Source organism: Camelus dromedarius, chromosome 27, assembly GCF_036321535.1.
Source record: "Camelus dromedarius isolate mCamDro1 chromosome 27, mCamDro1.pat, whole genome shotgun sequence".
NCBI classification, from domain to species: Eukaryota; Metazoa; Chordata; class Mammalia; order Artiodactyla; family Camelidae; genus Camelus; species Camelus dromedarius.
The window spans coordinates 6,943,939-6,966,526 of NC_087462.1; the positions used below are offsets into that span (position 1 = coordinate 6,943,939).

The 22,588-nt window shown below is 46.3% G+C and overlaps 1 protein-coding gene across 1 annotated transcript in view; it reads left to right on the plus strand.

The window, feature by feature from the left end:
- Positions 1-17,937, plus strand: part of LOC105104082 (mucin-16) — a 58,601-nt gene extending 40,664 nt beyond the window's left edge. Inside the window, exons 37-51 of the mRNA XM_064480282.1 lie at positions 1,862-2,034; positions 3,446-3,481; positions 4,413-4,478; positions 5,383-5,504; positions 5,606-5,673; positions 5,827-5,999; positions 7,410-7,540; positions 7,890-7,957; positions 8,757-8,905; positions 10,010-10,170; positions 10,507-10,574; positions 14,107-14,273; positions 15,400-15,441; positions 15,651-15,730; positions 17,161-17,937. Coding sequence (XP_064336352.1) covers positions 1,862-2,034; positions 3,446-3,481; positions 4,413-4,478; positions 5,383-5,504; positions 5,606-5,673; positions 5,827-5,999; positions 7,410-7,540; positions 7,890-7,957; positions 8,757-8,905; positions 10,010-10,170; positions 10,507-10,574; positions 14,107-14,273; positions 15,400-15,441; positions 15,651-15,730; positions 17,161-17,256 — 1,600 coding nt within the window. The 3' untranslated portion in view covers positions 17,257-17,937. The remainder of the gene's footprint in view (positions 1-1,861; positions 2,035-3,445; positions 3,482-4,412; positions 4,479-5,382; positions 5,505-5,605; positions 5,674-5,826; positions 6,000-7,409; positions 7,541-7,889; positions 7,958-8,756; positions 8,906-10,009; positions 10,171-10,506; positions 10,575-14,106; positions 14,274-15,399; positions 15,442-15,650; positions 15,731-17,160) is intronic.
- The last annotated feature ends 4,651 nt before the right edge of the window (positions 17,938-22,588 follow it).

Consider the following 22,588-nt stretch of genomic DNA (forward strand, 5'->3'; position numbering starts at 1 on the left):
AGGGTCCTTTTCTGCATCCATTTTTTCATATCACATTATTTCTTTCTTACATTGTGATAAAGTAAATATAGACATGAAATTAGCCATTTTTAACTATATAATTCAGTGACACTGATTACATGCACAATGTTACACACCCATCACCACTATCTACTTCCAAAACTTTTCGTCACCCTGAGCAGAAACTCTGTACCCACTGAGCAATGACTCTCCCATCTTCTGGTCAATTTGTGACCTGTTGGCATTTGTGAGGCACTTTTCCATTCATATTTTCATACAAATGGCATAGACCCTGAGGCAGGCAGGAGTCCGGGTACCAGGCACTACTCCTGCCCACATCTAGTCTAGAAAACCGATACCTAGCAGGAGAATAAATATTTAAGTAAAGTGATGTCAGACACAGAGTGGAAACAGACGGGAAAGCAGCTTTGCCCAGGGGAACAGGGGGTTCTCTCTGTGGAGGTGACATCTGAGTTGTGTCCCAATTTGACAAGGATTTGGCCATGAATACTGTTTCAGACAGAGGGAACCGTGTGGGCAAAGATCCTGAGGCGGGAATGGGCTTGGCATGTTCAATGAACAGCAAGGAGGCCAGTGTGGCTGGAGCAGAGAGAGCAAGACAGAGGGAGGGAGGGAGAAGAGATTCAAGACAGTCAGCAGAGTCGACACCACATAGTCTGGGAGAAGCTGTTTCTGTTGTTTCTTTTTTTGCTGAATTTGGGGGGGGGCTGTAATTAGGCTTATTAATTTTTTAATGGAGGTTCTGGGGATTGAACCCAGGACCTTGTGCATGCTAAGCACACACTCTACCACTGAGCTATTCCCTCCCCCTGTTTTTTTTCCCAATTGTGGTAAAATACACATCACATGAAACTTACCATCTGAACTGTTTTTAAGTGTACAGTTTGGTAGCATTAAGTATATTCACACGGTTGTGCAGCCACTCTCCAGACCTTGCAAACTGAAACTCCATACCCATTAAACAACAGCTGTCCATTTCCACCTACCCCTAGATGCTGGCAACCACCATTCTATTTTCTGGGTATGACTACTGTGAACTTGACTACTTGGGGCACCTTACAGAGGTGAAATTATACAGTATTTGTCTTTTTGCGACTGGCTTAATTCGTTCAGGATAATGTTATCAAGGTTCATCCATGTCGTAGTGTGTGTTAGTTTCCTTTTTTTTTTTTTTGCAGGAGGGAGGTAATTAGGTCTATCTATTTATTTGGTTTTCAGTGGAGGTACTGGGGACTGAACCCAGGACCTCATGCATGCTAAGCTCATGCTCTACCACTTGAGCTATACCCCCCGCCCCAGTTTCCTTCCTTTTAAGGCTGAATAACATCCCACCATATGGATGGCCTACCTTTTTAAATCACTGGGACTTAGATGTTTTCACAGAGCAGGCAATGTGCTAGGTGCTGGGGGTTCCACACAAAAACAGTGAACTAGACTGTCTCATTCCCTGACCTCACGGAGGTCACCATCTGGAGGAAACAGGGACAGATACTAGGGACAGATATGCTCACCTAGAGGGTAACCAGGGCTGTGTTCGGGGAAGCACGAGGTGTTGTGGGAACCAGAAGAGGTCCCTGACCCAGCCTGGGAGAGTTCTTGGAGGAGGAGGAGGTATCTAAGTGGAGACCTGAAGGATGATCAGGAGATCACCCAGGCAGAGAGAAGGGGAGAAACAGACAGCAGTGACTGCATGTGCAAAGATCCTGGGGTGAGTCTGGCCAGGTGGAGACAGAGAATGGTTCAACAAAGCTGGAACACAGGAAATGAGGTGTGCAGTGACCACAGATGGACAGGTGCCAAGTGGACTGCATCCCCCAAAGGTCAACCTTTCCTTCCCCAGGTCTGTGAAGAATGGCGCCAAGACAGGGGTGGACATCCTCTGCACCTACCAGCAGCCCTCCAGCGGCCCGGGTCTGCCTGCCAAGCAGGTGTTCCATGAACTGAGCAGACAGACCCGTGGCATCACCCAGCTGGGCCCCTATTCTCTGGACAAGGACAGTCTCTACCTCAATGGTGAGCAGTTTTCAGTCTATCTCACTGGGTTCACACCCTAACTCTGGAAGGGTTTCCCTTGACTAGTCAGCTCTCTAGGGGAAACCCTGAGACAAACTCCAGTGGAAACCTCAACTCCACACTGACCTCACACAGCCACCCTGCAAGGCTGCTCCTTGATTAAACCCATTTTACAGATGAAGACACTGAGACTCAGAAAGTTTAAGTCATTTGCCCAAGTGGATGCAGCTTGAAAGTGAGGGAACCAGGGCATGAGTCCAGTGGTCAGCATCCAATGCTGTGCTCCGTTCCACATACTAACTCATGCAAGCATCTTTCTAGGGGAGACTTAGGGAAAGGAAATCCCACATCTGTCTCCTCTCCCCACTTCTCACCCTGACCAACATGGGCTTCTCTCTTGGTTGGGACCTCTATGCCAGGAAGGAAAGCAGGTGTTCTGAACATCTTGGGGGTCCAAGCTTCAGACACCCTGGGTATCAGCCTAGAATCCAGGAAGAAACAGCATTTGAATGGGTGACCCTTAATGAGAGGGTCCTGGTGGGGCAGAGCACGGCTGTGGTGAGGTAATTACGACTGGAATTACTCAGCTTTCCTCCTCTCTGTCCCCAACCTGGGAACGGAGCTTGGCAAGTCACACTTTCTTATCACGACTGCCCCATCAGGTGGGCAGGGAGACGTCTGGGTCCTTTCTGACTCCCATTTTCGCAAAGAGGAAGGAAAAGGGAAACACAGAGAAGGGAAAGGCACTGTCCACCCCCACGGCAGGTTTTGCGCCAGTCTAGGTTTTGAAGTTCTTCTGAGTTTACATTCTTTTCCCTTCACCTCGGCCATTACAGGAGCCAGTTTAGGATTTCCCCTTTTGTAAACTGCACAACTTACATGCTTCACTGTGTTCACTCATCCAGCATGTACCAAGCATCTGCTATAAGCCAGGCCTGGTGCCTGGCACCAGGGACAGACAGGCTCCATGTACAACCTATCCTAACGTAAGCTCCGGCAGGGCAAAGGCTGTCTAGTTCAGCAGTGTATTCCCCAAATGTAAATGGAACCCGACACACTGTAAGCGCTCATTAAATATTCATCAGATGTAGCGACAGGTTGGAGGGAGGGTGAAGGGCAGATGGCGGGTTGAACAGATATGTGGTGGTGGGAGGGGAGTTTGTGAACATAAATGGGATGAGAGTCTCTCTTGTTGGGGACATGCTGGAGGGTGGGTGAGGAAGGGCTGTTTCTAATCAAAAGGTCAGGGAAGCCTGTGCGGTGGAGATGACATTTGAGCCTGAGCCTAGAAGATGCACAGGTGCTGACCTGGCGCAGAGGGCAGAGCGTCCAGAAAGGAGCCCCACGCAAAGGCGCAGACACCTGGGATTGCTCCTCGGCCTCCCCTTACTGTGTGACTTTCTGTTGCCAGGTTATCATGAACGTGGTCCAGATGAGCCTCCGACAAGTACGTATCTTTTCATCCACTGCCCATTTCAGCCTCCAGTGGTCTTGAGCCAAGCTTTTCTTCTCCCTGACAAAGAGCGCTGGCCCCAAACCCGGGCTGGTCTCCGGAGTGGAGGCGGGGTGTCAGTGGGAGGAAGGATGCTGGGTCCTTGGTCTCCTTTTGGACTTGCAGCCATGGTATCGGCTTTCCGCATTTTCCACACCCTTGAGGGTCGGAGGAAGAAATCTGAACAAGCATTTCCTACAGGAATAAGGGTTGAGGTCAGATAATGATCTTGTAGTCTGTGCCTCCTAATAACAAAATCCCTTATAGGAGCCCCAGAAGGGGCCTCGGGGTCAAGTTGTAAACTCTTGGCTACTCGTGGTTGGCCAGATTTGTCCACTCGCTCATCCGATGATCACTTCATCTATCTTTCCACCCATCATTCTTCCAGCCTCCCAGTTATCCCTTCTCCCAGGCCCCTTCCTCCCCTTCTCCCTCCCTCCCTCCTCCCCTTCCTCCCTTCCCTCTGTCCATCTGTCACCTATCTTCTGCCTAGTCACCTGTTCTCCTTCCTTCCATCTACACTTCCATTCACCTCTCAACTTGTCCTCCTTGTGTTTCTTCTTCTTCCTTTCGCTTTGACCCTCCTTTTGTCCGTTCTTCCTCTGTCCTTCCAGGTACCCCATCTATCTGTCCACATTTCTGCCCATCCATCTGTCCATCCTCTTTGTTCAGTCTCTCTCGGTCACTCAGTCTCACTCTCTTGGGCTCATTCATTCACAGGCTTGCTCATCCCTCTACTCACACACTCACTCCTTCCCTCACATTAATGGTATACCCATGAATGCTTGTCCTTGGACAACCACTTCTGGAGTCCAGGTGAGCTGGAGGGAGCTTCTCCCACTCTGTGGGGGTCTTGGTTCCTCCCTGATGACTGCCCTTTCTGCAGCTCCTGAACCATCCACTACATTCCTGCCTACTTCATCATCACCTGTGCAACCAGAATCCACCACAGGTATCTGGGGGGGGGTCCCTTTTCCTTCCCAAGAGAAGCTCTCCAGCCCCACACATCTATCAGCCAATTGTAACACAGGAGCTGGGAGGCCAGGGTGTGCAATTCTGGTCTTAGGGCGAACATTACACCAACAGTCAGTCCGAGGCTGGCCCTCATGGAGCCCCCAGGCTTGTGAAATTAACAGACTGTTACTACACTTTGTGATCCCTCTCTTGGGGTGAGGCACCTGGCGTAATTTGGAAGGGAAAGGCTTTCTGAAGAAAGTTTCACCTGACCTGAGTCTTTAAGAAAAAGTAGGAGTCATCCAAGTAGAGGATGAAAAGTTTTCCTGGCAGATGGGATTCCACAAGCAAAATGTCAGTGGTCAGTGTATGGGGAGAATTAAGAGAAAATTGGTTTGCATAAGCTTAAAGCTTTACTTGGAGCAGATGGATAAATGAAGCTGAAAGGTTGGCAAGAACCAGATTTAGAAGGACTTCGAGTGTCAGATCAAAAAGTTGAACTTAGTGCCAAAGGCCATAGGGACCCATGGGTGGTACCAGAGCAGTGGTGACGAAAGTGAGATTTTCATTTAAGAAAATTTCTTCTAGTGTTCGGTGTAGAGAACATCCTTCAGGCAGGGCATCCAGCGAGCCTGCTGGGGCGCTGGTCCAGGTCAGAGAAGAAAAGAAAGACCTGGGCTGGGACGGGGACGGAGAGGGGGGGTGTATGTGAGAACCACTCTGCATGTAGAGCTGGTGTTACTCGGAGAAGAAGCTGAGCAGATATGCTGGTTTTGACTTGGGTGGCTACACTGGGGGGTGATGCCCCGGAAGAGAAGACAACAGGTAACGAATGCGTGATTCTGGTGTGGTCCCAGGCCAGCTCTCAGTGAGAGCCATCTATCCTCCCCATCTTGTTGCAGCTGTGGGACACAACCTGAAGACCCTCACACTCAACTTCACCATCTCCAACCTTCCATATTCACCAGATGCGAGCAGTGGCTCAGCCATATTCAACTCCACCGAAAGGGTCCTGCAGCGCCTGGTGAGATGCTGGTCCCAGCAACCCTGGTGGGATAATTAACCCCCCAGCCCCGCCCCCAGCCCCTGTGCTTCCTGCTCCTCATCCTTCTCCTGCCTCCCCAGCTTGGCTCCTTATTCCAGAAGACCAGCCTGGGCCCCTCCTACTCGGGTTGCAGCCTGATCTCCCTCAGGTAAGACCTTTTCCTGAGCACTTGCCAGGAAGGACCACTTTGGGTGACCCACCCCCTTTCTCTGCCTTCCCACTTGCTTCTCCCTCTTTCCGGCCCCACCCTCCAGAGGCTTCGGGGCCTCTCTCTCGAGTCCTCACACCCCTCTCTCCCCAGACCTGGGAAGGATGGTGCAGCCACCAGCGTGCATGCCGCCTGCACCTACCACCCTGACCCCTCGGGCCGCAGGCTGGACAGAGAGCAGCTTTACTGGGAGCTGAACCAGCTGACCAGTGGTGTCACCCAGATGGGCCTCTACACCCTGGTCAAGGACAGCCTCTTCGTCAATGGTGAGTGTTCATGCTGAACTTGGATTTACAGTGATCTTTACTTTCCCTGTTCTATTTAATGTCCTCTTTCTTGAGTCGAGGGGTGATTAAGTTTATTTATTTATTTAAGGAGGGACTGGAAGTTGAACCCAGGACCTCGTGCATGCTAAGCATGCGCTCTGCCACTGAGCTATACCGTCCCTCCCTCTTAATGTCCTCTTTAACAAGACAGCCCAAGTTCTGGTTGCGGGGTACCCTCCCCAAACCTCCAGTGGAGAAGGTCTCTCCTGTCAGCTCAGGAAAACAGCATGAAATTCTCTGACCAAATTAATGTAACAAATTTTGATTCAAAACCAGAATGTCTGACCTGTGGGATCTCTTGGGACAGAGGTTCTTCTATGTGCAGTTCCCCCATGACAGTGGTTCTTCCCTGGGGGCAAGGAAACACGCAGCAATGTCTGGAGACATGTTTGACTGTCACAGTGGGGAGGGGGCTCCTGACATCTAGTGGCTAAAGAGAGGCCAGATACGTAGCTAATATCCTCCAGTGCCCAGGAGACCCTCACCACCACCAATTATATAGCCTCAGACACCAGCTGTTTTGAGGCTGAGAAGCCCTGCTGAACACGGTCCCATCGTTTCCAGATGAGCACCAGATGGATGCTCATCATACTTCACAGCCATTATTTATGTAATAACCCAATTCTACAAAATTAGTATTTGTTTCGAGTGGCACTGAATCCCCAATTCTTAGTATGTCGGCACATCGTAGTACCCTGGGAATGAGTGAACAAATGAAAGATGAGTATCTCAGCCCCTAATATCTGGGGGTCCACTGCAGTTCACACTCACTCACTCAACAAACCCACATGTGCAACCATTCTGTCCCAAGTCACGTTCTGGGTATGGAGATAGAATACACAGGTTCTGTCCCTGAAAAAACTCATAATCAAGTGATCTAAAGATGATTTAGGGACACAAAAGAAGTCAGAGACACCATTATTAACAGGATGCCAGGGAGTGCAGAGGTGGGGCAAGTCATGGAGTGATTCCTGGAGGAGGTTATGATGTGCCTGATACTGTACTAGGCGCTGGGACACAACAAGAACAAGACACGAGTGCCTGTTCTCATGGAGCTCCATCTCACTGGGCTCCTGAAGTAGGAATAGGAGTTTTCTTGGAAGAGGGTGGCAGAGCATTCCAGGAAGTGGGAACTGCGTAAGCACAAGCAGAAAAGCTCAGCTCAGGTGACTCCTTATAAGATTCCAGGTTCCCCTCTAGGCAGTGACTTTCAATTTGGGAGCCCCTGTAGTCCCCAACACGTGGGCCTGATTTTGGCTGATGACGACAGTAGGCAGGGGACCCCTGGGCCACCTGCCTCTGTGCTAAAAGCTGAGAGTCTCTGTCTTTTTCCCCTCTTGGTGGCTGCAGGCTATGCGCCCCAGAGTTCCTCTATCCGGAGTGAGTACCAGCTAAATTTCCGCATCGTCAACTGGAACCTCAGCAACCCAGACGCCACGTCCTCAGAGTACATCGCCCTGCTGAGGGACATCCAGGACAAGGTGCGCTCTCTCTCACTCCTCCCAACTCTCTCTGCCCCGAGGGGCCCCTCTGATTCGTCAGTCTGACCTACATCTATTAAGTGGTTGTTTCAACTCTTCACTTTGCCTGTGGGTTCTGGGTTCTCTCAGATTCCAGGGGCAGTGACAGAGCTGCCCTCATTTCTCAGATGGGCAAACTGAGTCTCAGAAAAGGGAGCACTGTGTCCAAGGTCACACAGTGAGTTAGGGGCGGAGCCAGGAACTCAGGTCTCCCTTGCTGCAAGGTTTGTGTTTGCTCCTCCACTGGCTTCAGTCGCCCCCTCCAGCCCCAAGAGACCCCCATCTCACCCCCCCACACCCTTTATCCTAGGTCACCACACTCTACAGAAGCAGCCAGCTACAAGACGTATTCCGCTTCTGCCTGGTCACCAACTTGACGTAAGTTGAGGAGGTTGGCGGCATTGTCTGAGCTCCTGCGGCACATCCTTGGACTGGAAGTCACTGGCATGGTGTCTATTCTGAACCCCCACATCCCTGCCAGCGAATCTCACCATCTCCTTCCATAGGTCTTTGGGGTGCAGGAAAGGGATTAACCTCATGGAGCCACCCAGCCCCTGCACTCATCTCCTTCTTGGGAAACATAGCTTGCTGCTAATATCAGTCCAATGATAACATTTACCACTGCCAGGCTCCCTGCCGAGTTCTTCCATGCATGATCATCTCACTGAATTCCCATAACATTCCCCCTGGGAGGTAAAAGCAATGTTCACCCCCATTGTTCACATGGGAAAACAGGCTCGGATAAGTGAACAGCTCCAGAACTGTCAAAGTTGGGTTTGAACCCAGGACTCCGAGTGGTGGGTGGAGGAACTAGAGACAGAGGCTCATGGGACACGGGGCTGACTTTGAATATGACCAAACTGCAGTCCCTTTGTCTTCAACGTGGGGACAGTTACAATACTAGCTTCCACGGCAGTGATGGAGAGGGAATGTGTGGGTCACTTCTTAGAGGTGAACAATGGATGGTCATTACTGTGACTGTTGTTGCTTCTATTCCCAGCTCCTGGGAGCCTTCCCTTTTGGGTCAGGGTCTCTACTCTTCCCTGGGGGAAAAGGCAGTCAGGTAATCCCCCACTGCTTGCCCCAGGTCTTTGGCTCAAAAAGGCCAAAGGAGCCAGACTCAGGAGGCACTGCTGGTGTTGGGTGCTGGCTGAGTTCCTATGGTCTCTGTTCCTAGGTTGGATTCCATGTCAGTCACCATCAAGGCACTGCTCTCCTCCAGCCGGGACCCTGGTGTGCTGAAGCAAGTGTTTCTAGACAAGACCCTGAACGCCTCATCCCACTGGTTGGGTGCCACCTACCAGCTGACAGATGTGCATGTGACAGGTGTGAGATTGGGGGGGGCGGTGGGGACAGGTTCATGGCTGGAAGAGATTGTTTTATGAGGGATAGGGCTTCTGGGTAGCAGTGGAATGGATGGAGGCTGCAGAGGAAGTGGGGGGCTTTCTGGAAGCCCATGTTGATGATTCATGGCAATGTGGCATCCAGCAGGTGGCAGGAGGAGAAAATGCAGCGAATGCACCCAAGGGAATGGTTATTCCACGTGTCAATTGTTCTAACCCAGAATGTGAAGGCGCCTAGGTTTCCTTCTTAGGCTCAGTTACGAGTCGTGTCTTGGTTGACTGGTTGATTGACTGACTGTTTCCTTCAGTGTACAGCCCATGCAGATAAATAGGCACTCGTCATAACACTGTGGTAACTGCTATAGTAGGGCAATTTCTAACATTGGTGGGAACCCCAGGAAGGGCTACACAACTCTCTTGGACAGTTTTCTACAGAAAATGAAGAAACTAAGATCTGAAGGGGGACAGGACCTAGTTGGGGGGAAGAGCTGGGGAGCTGAGCTACATGTGTGCCTATAACCCAGAAAGTGAAAAGAATCCGTCGCGTTTGGGGAAGCTGTAGGACGTCTGGTGTGGCTGGAGTTTACACTCTGACGTGAGACAGTGACCACTGTGGCTGAAGATATGGGCAGGGGCTTTCTTGGGCACTGAATGGTTTGTGGAGGAACACGACACACTCAGAGTTCTGCTCTAGAAACTCATTCTCCAGGTGCCGCATGGAGAATGGATGGGGCCAGGGAGACACATTAGGAACCCGGGTCAGTAAAGGTGTGTGGCAGATGTCCCCTGGGGTGGTCAGCACCCGCACCTGCCGACTCTGCCCCAGAGAAGCCCAGTCTCCTCTTCCCCACATCCTAGGGCGCTCTCACAATGCCTGGTGAAGTGTTGGACACAAACAGATGGATGGATTCAAGTTGGACAGACGGAAGGAGGGTCTTCTGTAGCCGATTTTTAAAAACCCAGCTCAGTCCACGTTGCCAGGAATAAATAGACTGGCTATAACGACTTCTTTCTGAAAAACTTCCCTGATGGGGAACTTTCATTCTTTTTATTCTACACGTGGACTTGTATTCTCTTTTAATTCTAGAAATAGAGCCAGTTCGTCTACCAACAGACCAACCAACAAGCAGTCCCAGCTTCCAGCACTTCCTGCTGAATTTTACTGTCACCAACATACTCTATTCCCAGGACATAGCCCAGCCAGGCACCACCGAACACCAGCGGAACAAGAGAAATATTGAGGATGCGGTGAGAAGGGGGTTGTGGGTCCACCCTGTTCCCACGGAGAGACTGACCTATGACCACTGGGCAGTCAGACGGTGACTTTTTGTAACAATTCATGAAGACAGGTTCTTATTCCCATTTTACAAATTAAGAGACAGGCACAGAGAGGTTCAGTTTCTAGCCCAGGGTCATAGAGCTAAGTCATACCCTGGATGGGACATCCTTTCATATACGTACCTGGGCTAGTGTTTTGGAGACAAGGGAAAATAAACAGATGGGGAGGTGTGCTCATTGGCTAAAAATTCTCTAATGCCCCTGGGCCGTGGGTTCTGACCAAGGAAATGTTGCCCTGTCTTTCAGCTCAACTGGCTCTTCCGAAACAGCAGCATTGAGAGTTATTTTTCTGACTGTCAAGTCTTAGCATTCAGGTGAGTTCCAGCTCAGGACCTGATCACTCTGTAGACTTCCACTGTCCTTTAAAAGTGTCCCCATGCCACGGTCTCTCAGTTCCTGGCTGTTCTGGAAGAGAGCACTAGGACTAGGAAGCTGTTATCCACACACCAGCTTTTTCCTAAACCAGTGAGAGCTGTGTAAACCTCAGCAGACATGAAGGTTCCTGGTGCTGGGACCTACAGAATATGGAGTGTAGCATTCATGTCTTAAGAAATCAGCTCCAAAAAAAAAAAAAAAAAATCAGCTCCTGAAGCCAGAATCCATGGGAGATGGGGGTTAGATTCCAGATGACTTGGAATCCAGGAGTCTAACTGTGCTGTCCTATAGTGGAACCACTAACCATAGGAGGCAAATACAATTCACACACCATAAAATTTTTGATGTGCGTTATTTGTGGTATATTCTTAGAATGGTGTAACCATCTGGTTGTCTAATGGTGGGACATTTCCATCACACCAAAAAGAAATCTTGTCACCAACAACAGCCACTCCTCATTCTTCCCTCACCCCCACTCCCCAGCAAACAATAATTTACTACTTTCTGTCTCTGTGGGCTTGCCTATTCTAGACATTTCATATAAATGGAATCATACACTATGTGATCTTTTGCAGTTTTCTTTTGCTTAGCATAGTGTTTTCAGAACTTAGCCAGGTTATAGCATATATCGATCTTTCGTTCCTTTTTAGGGGTGAATAATATTCCGCTGGATGTTTGGACCACTTTTGTTTATCTGTCCATCCATCAACCGACATTGGATTGTCTATGCTTTGGGGCTATTATACACAATGTTGTTATGATCATTAATGTAAAAGATTTTATGTGAACATATATTTTTATGTCTCTTGGGCATACAGAAATAGAAGTGGGTATTGTAGGGTCATACTCTGTTTAATTTTTGAGGAACCACTGAACTATTCTCCACAGAGGTTCCACAATTTTACATTTCCTCCAGCAATGTATGAAGGTTCCAAATTCTCCACATCCTCACCAAGGATCAATATTGTCCTTTTCTTTTTTTCCCCACTTACAGCCATCCAAGTGTGAAGTGGTAACTCACTATGGTTTTGATTTGCATTTCCCTAATCATTAGTGATGTTAAGCACTTTTTCATGTATTTATTGGCCTTTTTTATATCTTCTTTGGAGAAGTGTCTGTTCAAGTCCTTTACCTATTTTTAAACTGATTTGTCTTTTTAATATTGAGGTATAATAGTTTTTTATATAGTCTGGATACTCAACCCTTACCAGATATATGATTTGTAAGTATTTTCCCCTATTTGAAAGGCTGTCTTTTCACCTTCATGATAGTATGTTAAAGCGCAAAAGTTTTTCATTTTGCTGAAGTCCAATTTATTTATTTTTCCCTTTGGATTCTTGTGCTTTTAGTACCATATCTAAGTAACCAACGCCTAATCCAAGGTCATGAAGATTTACTCCGATGTTTTCTTCCAGGGCTTATTTAATTTTATCTCTTATGTTTAGGTCTTTAATTTATTTTCAGTTAACTTTTGTATACGATGTGAGGTAGGGACACAGTTTCCTCCTTTTGCAGGTGGATATCTATTTGTCCCAGCTCCATTTGTGAAGGAGCCTATTCTTTCCCAAATATTTTGGAACCTTTGTAGAAAATCGGTTGTCCATAATTGCATGAGTTTGTTTACACACAGTAAATGTTATTCCATTGATCTATATGTCTATCCATATGCCAATGGCACAGCGTTTTGATTACCATAATTTAACGGTAAGTTCTGCAGCTGGGAAGTGGAGTTGTCCAACTTTGTTCTTTCTCCATATTGGTTTGGTTATTCAAGTCACTTGCAATTCCATATTAATTTTAGGAACAGCTTATCAATTTACATAAAAGAGCCAGCTAGGATTTCGATAGAGATTGCATTTAACCTGTAGATCAGTTTGCGGAGTGTTGTCATCTTAACAACACTGAACCCTGATTCATGAACACAGGATGCCTTCTCATTTATTTAGCTCTTTTAAAAAGTCTTTGAACAAAGTTTTGTAGTTTTCAGTGTACAAATCTTATACTTCTTTTTGTTAAATTTATTCCTAAGTTTTTAGCACTTTGCTGTTTGATGCTATTGTGAATGGAATTGCTTTCCTAACTTCATTTTCAGAATGCTAACAACCAGTGTGCAGAAATGCAGTATAGATATTTGTATATTGTTCTCATATACTGCAATGGTGCTGAACTAGTAGGGTTTAGGTGTGTGTACGTATTACTAGGGAACTTCTATATACAGTATCATGTCACCTGCAAACAATTTAACATCTTTTCCTGAATGCCTTTTACTTCTTTTTCTTGCCTAACTGGCATCATAAGCTTCTTCAGTATAATGTGACTAACATGAGATGAGGGCAGACATCCTGGTCTTAAGGGAAAAGGTTTAAGTATGATGTTAGGTGTAGTCTTTCCATGAATGTTCTTTATCAGGTTTGTAAAGTTTCTATTTCTGAGGCTCAGGTTTTTCTTTTTAATCATGAAATTATGTTATATTTTGTGTCAAATTCTTTTCTGTATCTACTGAAAACATGTGGCACTGTCCTTTATTCTATCAATGTGGTGTATTACACTGATCAATTTTTTTTAGCTGTTAAGCCAAACTTTCAGCTAGAGTAAGAGTTTAAGACCTTCTCAAGTTTTCCTGGGCATGCACACAGCCCTGCACACTTGCGGTCTTCTAGATCCCCAAAAAATGCACCGGAGCTTTTCAAAGTCCCCTGTAGACATCTCATTCCCCCAGTTTTACTTTCAATTTATTGGCTCACCTCTTCTTGCCTGCCTGTGGGGTATTGCTCCTGTGGGCAGACTCAGTGTAAAACAATTAGCACTAATTGTTTGAAGCAAGTGCCCTGGGGTTAGGTCTTCCTCACTGAACAGGCTCTGAGTCAAATAAAGAAAAGCCCTGAAAATGAGGCTTTTTTTTTTTTTTTTCAAAGAGCTGCCAGAGAGGTCAAATAGTGACAATTCAATGGGGATAGGTTTTGGGGGGAGCTCTAAACTTATTACAGTTTTCAAAGTTGAGGCCCTTGGGAGAGCGGGAAGAGGGCTGTGCAAGTTATAATGCCATTAAGTTTGCTCCATTTTACCAAGATTCAACCGTTTTTTCTTAACTAAATGCTGCTTGGTTTGTTGCAAGGCTTTGGTTAATTTCTAGACTTCTCAAAAAGTTGCCTTTGATGCTGTTTGCCAGCGTTCTCATTGTTTTTCTGGATTTTCAGAGGTCTCTACTCCAACATTTCAAAAACGTTCTCCCCGTAGCTATTTACTTATAAAGTTAACTCAATTAAAGAAAATGTGCCATTCAGTTTCTCACCTACACCAGCCATATATTAAGTGCTTGTTAACAACATGGGGCGAATAATGACTGTATTGGATAGTGCAGACGAGTGTTTACATCACTGCAGGAAGTTCTCTTGGACGAGACTAGAAGCAGGGAACCTAGAATTGGGGAAGCATTCCAGATAACCTTGTTCATCCCTTGTGTCCTTCCAGGTCTGTCCCCCACAGCAACCACACTGGGGTGGACTCTGTGTGTAACGTCTCACCATTGGCTCGGAGACTAGACAGTGTTACCATCTATGAGGAATTCTTGCGGCTGACCAAGAACGGTACCCAGCTGCAGAATTTTACCCTGGACAGGAACAGTATCCTTGTGGATGGTAAGGCTCCTGCTGGGGCAAGAGTGGGGACTTTTCCTGGATATCTGGAGATCTGGGGATGTATCAGAGATGACACAGTCCCATAGGCTTTACCCACTACTGAGGGAGAAGAAAGGACACAGTGGGATATAGGAGACACTCGCCTTCTCCTAGACAGCACCATGCAATAGAACCTTCTGCAGTGATGGCAGTGTTCTATATCCGTGCTGTCCAGTGCATAAGCCACATGAGGCTACTGAGTATACGTCAAGCATGGCTATTGTGACTGGTTTTTATGGTTACTGATTTTTAATGGCACTGAGCGCTAGATTTTAAAAATTTTGTTTAATGAAAATTAATTTTAATTTAAAAAGGCACTTGTTGCTGCTCGCACTGGACAGCATATCTTAAGAATTTGCCCAGGGAAAGACCATATGAGCAGCAGGACCTGCAATCCTCCCCTCTTGCCCAATGGATGCTATGTCCTTACCCTTAAGGAGTTAATGTTGTATTGGAAATAACAAGAATAGGCAATTATAAATAATAGGAAATTATAAATTACTTGATATGAACCAATCCATACTGGGGAGTAGTAATCAGAAGGCTTCCTGGAGGAAATTACCATATAGGCAAGCCCTGTGCAGTAAGTATTAAAAAACTCAGTCAAGGAGAAGGGAGTGAATGTATTCATCGGCAGAGAAGAGAGCTTTTAGGTGGGAATTTATAAATTTAGAGATTTCGTGGTCTTGTCAACTGTGATGACCCATTTGCCCCTCTACTAGCATAAGATGGGCCAGCCCATCATCAATCGTCCATTCCCAGAGGTCTGATTTGAAATATCACACTCTTGTAGTATGACAATGGGTTTGTTATTATGTAGCAAAGTGTACTCATTTTCAATCAGTGATGCAAACTAAAATGGCATGAAACATCATTACGTCTACATGGCTTTACTATTTCAGTTAAACTATGGGATGAAGCAAGGGCACCAAGTGTTACTAATTTATACACTGGATGTAATATAGTTTCTACTGGATGAAATACAGTTATTTCTAGGTGATGGGTGTTTGTGATGTGGTTTTATTTTTCCCTGTATTTGAAACGTGTTATTTCAAAAAGTAACATTCTCTGTTTCATTCACCTTCAGGGTATTCTCCCCAAAGAAACGACGTCTTGACTGAGAATTCTGGTAAGCCTCAAAGACGCTCCAGCCCAGGATGGGGAGGGAATATTTTGATTCTGTGCCTTACAAAAGAGAACCATGTACCCAGGGTACTGGATGATGATGAAAGTTGGCCAACGGATGCCAAGGACTGTTGAGGCGCAGTGGGGGAGGGGAGAGGCAGGGGCCCTAGGGGAATGACAAGAGGTGGCTCACACCAGCACTTGTCTCCCCAGACCTCCCCTTCTGGGCCATCATCCTCATCTGCCTGGCGGGACTCCTGGTGCTCATCACATGCCTGATCTGCTGTTTCCTGGTAAGCCAGGAAATGTTGCTGTCTTCTTACTATCAGGTTGTAAGGGGTTCTTTATATATTATAAATACACATCCTCTGCTGGGGATATGTTTTACAAATATTTTCTCCCAGCCCATGTGTGGTTTGCCTTTTCCTTAACAACATTAGTCATTAGGGAAATGTAAGTAAAAAGTCGTAATGAGAGACCACTACATGCAAGAATGGCTGAAATTTAAAAGACTGATATAATAAATGTTGAAGATGTGAAGCAACTGCAACCTATACTTTTTACATAAACATCTATGTACCCAACTTTTAGTAACATTACCTCTTTATGGACATTATCACTTTACCATTAGGAGAAAAACTTCTTATATTATGAGCCTGTTCATTATCATCACTACATTTTTTTCTCTTAAATTGGGAATTGTGAAGACAAACACAGCCCTAATCTAAAACTGGAAGGGTAAATTATTGGCTAGTAAAAATTTTAAGTATACACGTGAACACAAATAACAACTGACAGTAAAAGTGTCAAAAAGACCATTTTAAAATGTTAAACAACATTAAACTCTATGCAACCATAAAAACATGATTAAACTATGCAACCATAAAGAAAAAGACATGAAGCAACCAGAACTCTCATACAGTGCTGGTGAAAAGTAGTTTAGATGCACCTCTAAAAGGTACATACACCTATGCAACCATCCACTCCTAGGAGTTTGTCCAAGACAAAACATATGTCTATACAAAGATTTGTACACAAATGTTCATAACAACTTTACATATACTAGCCAAAGACTAAAAACAACCCAGAAGTCCATCAATAGGTGAATGGATAAACTGTAGTATTGTATCACCCCACAATGAAATACTATTTAGCAATAAAAAATGCATTAGTAATACATGCAAAGATGAGTCTCAAAATAATGATGCTGGATGAAAGAAGTTAGATAAAAAAGAGGACCATTTATAAACCAATTCTAGAAAATACTAGCTATAGGGCTATAAATCAGATCATAGTTGCTGGGGAATAAGAATGTGTTTGCAAATGACAGGTGAGGAGGAATTACAAAAGAGCATGAGGAAACTTTGGGGAATGACGGGCTTTCCTTTTCTTGATTGTGGTGATGGTTCAGTAAGTTCTAATCCAAACATCAAATCATTCACTTTAAATGTATGCAGTTTACTGAATGTCACTTACACATCAATTAAGCTGGGGTTGATGGGGATGTGAAGGGGATATCAGAGAGAATAGGGCAGAAAAGGGGAGAGAGGAGAGAGAGAGAGGTGAAAGAGGGAACAAGGGAAGGAAAAGGACTGAGAAAATGAAGTGAAAAAAGGGAGAGACACGGGAGCATCAGGTCTCTGTGGCTACCCGCTTCCCTCGTAGCCCCCCATCCTTGGGCAGCTGAGTGCTCCATTCTCATGCTGCCTGCTCACCCTCACAGGTCACAGTCAGGCGGAAGAAGGAGGGAGACTACGAGGTTCAGCAGCAATGCCTGGGCTACTACCTGCCGCACCCAGACCTGAGGAAGCTACAATGATGACACCTGCCAGAGCCCCCCCCCCTTTCCCAGTCAGGTTCCCAAGGGGCTTTGGCTGGACGAGAAATAAACCACATTGGTCAGACACAACCTCTGGGCCTTTCTTGACTTGGCCCCTGACTGGTTCACAGTGGACTAAGATAAAACTTTTCCCCTTCTTTAAGTCCTAAAGACAACTTCAACTTCTGTCTGGTGGTTTCACACCATTTCCTCCCTCAGGGACACCAGCACTGGTGAAACAAGCACAGACGCAGCCAACGTACAAAATCGACGTCACACTTCAGTGTGCGGTTCCCCTACCCAGTCGCCCACTCCACTTCTCCACTCGTGCAGCTGTCACCCCATCTTCAGTCCTCCATATTCTGCACCTCTTTCCCCAAAGCCCTACAAGTCCCAAGTTCTCTTGCACTAGACTCTGATGTGCATATTCACAAGGATGTCCAGAAAATCTGCCTTGGTGGCTTCTCTCCCTCATCATGGGTCTTGCAAGATGGAAAACAGATCAAGAAGGAATGAGTAGCTCAGACATGACACTGCCATTAGCCTTGGGACCTGGGAGCTGAAATGACTGGGTGTCTGGGAAGACTGAATCCCAGAGTAGTAACCAACTGTAGAAAGATGGTGTCTGTGTTGGATGTAAAAATGAATAAAACTCAGGGGAAAGCTCTGAGAGAAATGAAAGTCTCTTTTCCATTTTTTTCTGCATCCGATCTAACTGGACATTTATAGCAGAGGCTCCCCAACATGCAGCTCAAAGCACCCCGGGCATGACACAAATACTACAGATGTTCTATTATTGCTTAACACATCGCTCTCAGACACTACAACTCTCTGACAAAGGTAAGCCATCATATACCTAAACAAGCAATTCGCCAGTGAAAACATACAAATGGCCAATAGGCACATGAAAAAATGCCCAATATCGCTAATTATCAGAGAAGTGCAAACCAAAACTACAATGAGGTATCACCTTACAGCAGTCACAATGGCCATCATTCAGAAGTCCACAAACAATAAATGCTGGAGAGGGTGCGAAGAAAAGGAAATCCTCCTACACTGTTGGTGGGAATACAGTTTGGTGCAGCCATTAAGGAAAACAGTATGGAGATGCCCCCAAAAACTAAAAATAGACTTAGCATATGATCCAGCAATCCCACTCCTGGGTATATACCTGGAGGGAAGTCTAATTCAAAAAGAAACATGCACCCCAGTGTTCATAGCAGCACTGTTTACAATACTCAAGACTTGGAAGCAACCTAAATGCCCACTGACAGATGACTGGATAAAGAAGTTGTGGTATATTTATACAATGGAATACTACTCAGCCATAAAAAAGAATAAAACAATGCCCCTTGCAGCAACATGGATGGACCTAGAGATCATCATTCTAAGTGAAGTAAGCCAGAAAGAGAAAGAAAAATACCATATAATATCACTCATATGTGATACCAAAACCAAAAAAAAAAAAAAAAGACACAAGTGAGTTTATTTACAAAATGGAAAGAGTCCCAGACATAGAAAACAAACTTATGGTTACTGGAGGGAAAGCGGGTGGGAAGGGATAAACTGGGAGTCCAAGATTTGCAGATACTATTATACATAAAATAAATATACAAGTTTCTTCTGTATGGCACAGGGAACTATATTCAATATCTTGTAGTAACCTATAATGAAAAAGAATATGAAAATACGTGTGTGTGTGTATATATATATATATATGTGACTGAACCATTGTGCTGTACACCGGAAATTGGAACACCATTGTAAACTGCCTGTATTTCAGTTACCAAAAAAAAGTATGGTTTCACACTGTTTACAAAACCAAGACATGAAAGCAACCTAAATGACTGGATAAAGATGTGTATATATATGGAATGGAATACTAAGCCATGAAAGATAATGAAGTAACGCCATTTGCAGCAATACGGATGGACCTAGAGGTTATCATACTAAGTGAAATGTCAGACAAAGACAAATATCATATGATATCATTTATATATGGAAATTAAAATGTGACACAAATGAACTTATTTATAAAACAGAAACACTCACAGACATAGAAAACAAATTTATAGTAATTGAAAGGGGGTGGGGGAGGGATAAATTAGGAGTCTGGGATTAGCAGATACAAACTACTATATATAAAATAGATAAAACAACAAGATCTTACTGTACAGCACAGGGAACTATATTCAAAATTTTGTAATAAACCATAATGGAAAAGAATATATACACACACACATATATATGTGTAAGTGAATCACTGCTGTACACTAGAAACTAATACAACATTGTAAATCAACTATACTTCAATTTAAAAAAAAATTATGGCTTCAAGTTCCCAAGTCTGAACAAAGTAAGCATACACGGAAATCCTTCAAGTCTTGTTGCCTTCATTTAAAGACCTCCGGGCAGAAGGCCCAAGAATGGCCACAGCTGTAGAACATGCAAGTGTGACTCTACTCCAATTGTTAAGAATTAGGTTGCAGCTAGACTGTTTCAGTGTGATCTAGAATGATTCCCAACAGAAAGACTTTACTTAGCTTTTGAGACAGCACTGGCAATGCCAATGTGCGATACAGAAGCATTCTGAAATCAAGGGCACACGTCACTAAAGAGATCAGATAAAAACAAGGGACAGACTGTAAAAATTAAAGCCTCACTAAAAATTAAAGCCTCACAGGAAAGCAGACAGTAGCTCCGCAGCAGATCCAAGCAGTATCCACCAGCCTGCTGCCGAATGATCCCACAATCACCATACCATACTTTAGGACCGTCACCAGATTTGGCACTGACAACACCACGTGGCACTTACTTGTGATTGCTGTCACCTGTCTTAATTGATGAACGCATTCTGAAGGAGTGTTCTCCAAGCAAGGAGACTGCAGCCACATAAAAAGACTTTACATCTTGAATTCAACTGCATCAAGTGTGACTAGCAAAATAAACACCTTATTATTGAAATATGCTTCAAGACTAAGATTTTACCACGAGCAAAACATAAGTGAGGGGGAAGGGGCAATGAGGGGGGAAAAAATCACAAGACCATCACCAAAGCCTTACATTTTAAAAAAGGTTACCTTCACTATTCAGGAAAGGGGTTAGGTGGGGAGTGGGCAGGAAGTTAACAAAGTCCTACCAGTGCAACCCTGTTTGGCTGCTTCTGTAGTGGATACTTTGTGGGGTGACACCAGCCAACCCCATGTGCGACCTGTAGGTGAACATAGCCAAGCAGGTTTAATTAGATCAGACACAAGGGGCTATTCCCTCCTTTGATAACAAATTACGCAGCTGAAAGTGCCTACCACAGCAAGCGAGAAACAAAGGCGGCAAAGCAGAACCGTAACTGAATCCTTCTCCTAGATGGCCCTTGACAAGGATTTACTTGTAACCTGGGAAGTGGTGGGTGGTGTAGGAGGGAACAGGTGATTTAGATAAAAGCCAGCTCCAGAAGATGAACTGCTTGGGAATGGGGAGGAGGGAGATGACAGCAAAGTCTCTGTTTTGTAGTCCAAGTTTACACTATTTGTTACACTTTTAGCTGCTGCTTGGTCTCATGCTCCCAGACCTGGTCCTGGTTTCCCACACCAGTCTTGCACCCCAGGAATTCCATAAAATAAATCACCCTAGCCTCCCGGATTCCACACACAGCTCCGGGGGAGTAGCGCCACCACAAACCTGGCTCCGGAGGCTTTCGTACAGAGCATCCTCTAAGCCCAGGCTGGGGGCGGCGGGGAGCGGGGGACGAAGCGGGCAGGAGGCAAAGGGAGGCGATGATACTTCGAAACCTTCTCCACCCCCACGCGCGTTAGAATGGTCGATTTTTGGATCCAGGTTCAGCAGGAATTAATTGGCAGGCAAATCCAGAGTTTACCCCACTTCCGAAAAGGACCACAGACTGACTGGCGGGAAGGAAGCTTTCGCCCCCAAAGGGCTCCTACCTGCTCTGTATTCCTCCTTGGTCCAAGATAACAAGCTCAAGCCAAAAGCGGCTGCGTAGTTCGCCAACTCTCCGTTTTCCAAATGGCCCAGGGGCCCATACAGGGCCCAGAAGGTGGTAGTGGTGGTGGAGGAGGGAGGGAGGGGAGGGAGGGAGCAGCGGCTGCTACAAACAACATTCCCAGCCCTGCGCTCAGCCTGCCCATCACCGCACCGCCGCCTCTCAGTCCTCCTCCTCCTCCCGGCCGGCCGCCGGTGGGGCGCCTGGGAGGCGGCATAGCCCGCGCGGCGCTGCGGTCGCCGCCCTCCAGCTTCGCCGGGTGCAAGTGCGTGGCGAGCTCCTGCGGGGCCGCGGCGCGCGCCCGAAGCGGTCCCTGTGCCCCTTGTCCATAATCAGGGGGGTCCAGGCTCCGGAACCCGAGCGTGCGGCCGCGCTGTGCTGCGCGGAGAGCCGGCGCCGGGCTGCGCAAGCTCTCGGAACTGCGCACGCTCAGCTCGCGCTCCGCGGCGCCCACGTGCGCCGGCGCTGCGCACCGCGGGGCGGGGGGCTCGCGTCCGTCCGGAAGCGGCTGCTCATCTCCAGCTGCTGCAAGGGCACCACCTGGAAGCTGCCCACCATCGCAGTGCGCGCGGGTGCTGCGCTTGCCACGCGAACTCCACCACTTGTTGAGCAGGTTCTCCGCGTTAGCACTTGATGGTTTACAGAACAGTTAATAAAATGTTTCTGTGAAACAATTACAGAAGCATTCCTGTGACAAAAAAAAAATTTATATACTTCGGCTTACATACAAACATAATTTAAAACACGCTGAGATTACATTCAGCTACAGGGAACAGGACACCCCAACACAAGGAAGGAGTCTATTCTCTCAGGGCAGGACCAGGTGAAGGCAGTCAGCTTACACGGCAGTAGGGAAACAAACTCCCATGCCATTCTGTTGACTGCACCATGATAGATGTCATGGTGTATCAGGAAAATAGACTCACTAGCACCATTAACAGCATAAGGTGTTTGTTACACACATTAGACTTTAAATGGAAATAATCTAGAGAAGAGGCGAATCAGACAATACTCCCAAGCATTAAAGGCCACAGTAGTTTCCTGGTAAATACAGGAGGCCTTACAGAAAAATTCAAACTCTAATGGATCTTTGCTGTAGATCCTGGGAAGACATCAGTGGAAACCTACAGCTCTGCGAAAATGGAAATCAAACAACTGGTGGTGATTTTGAGGATACTCGGGATTGGAAGGTCAAAGAATCCAGAAAATGGGCTGGAAGATGGCATCCTTGAAGCTCCTTGGGTCTCTCTTCCTGTATGGTGGCTCCAAACTCTCACTAATGCCTTGTTTGTTCCTGCCTTCCAAAACCTACACAAGTGAGGCTACTGGCGA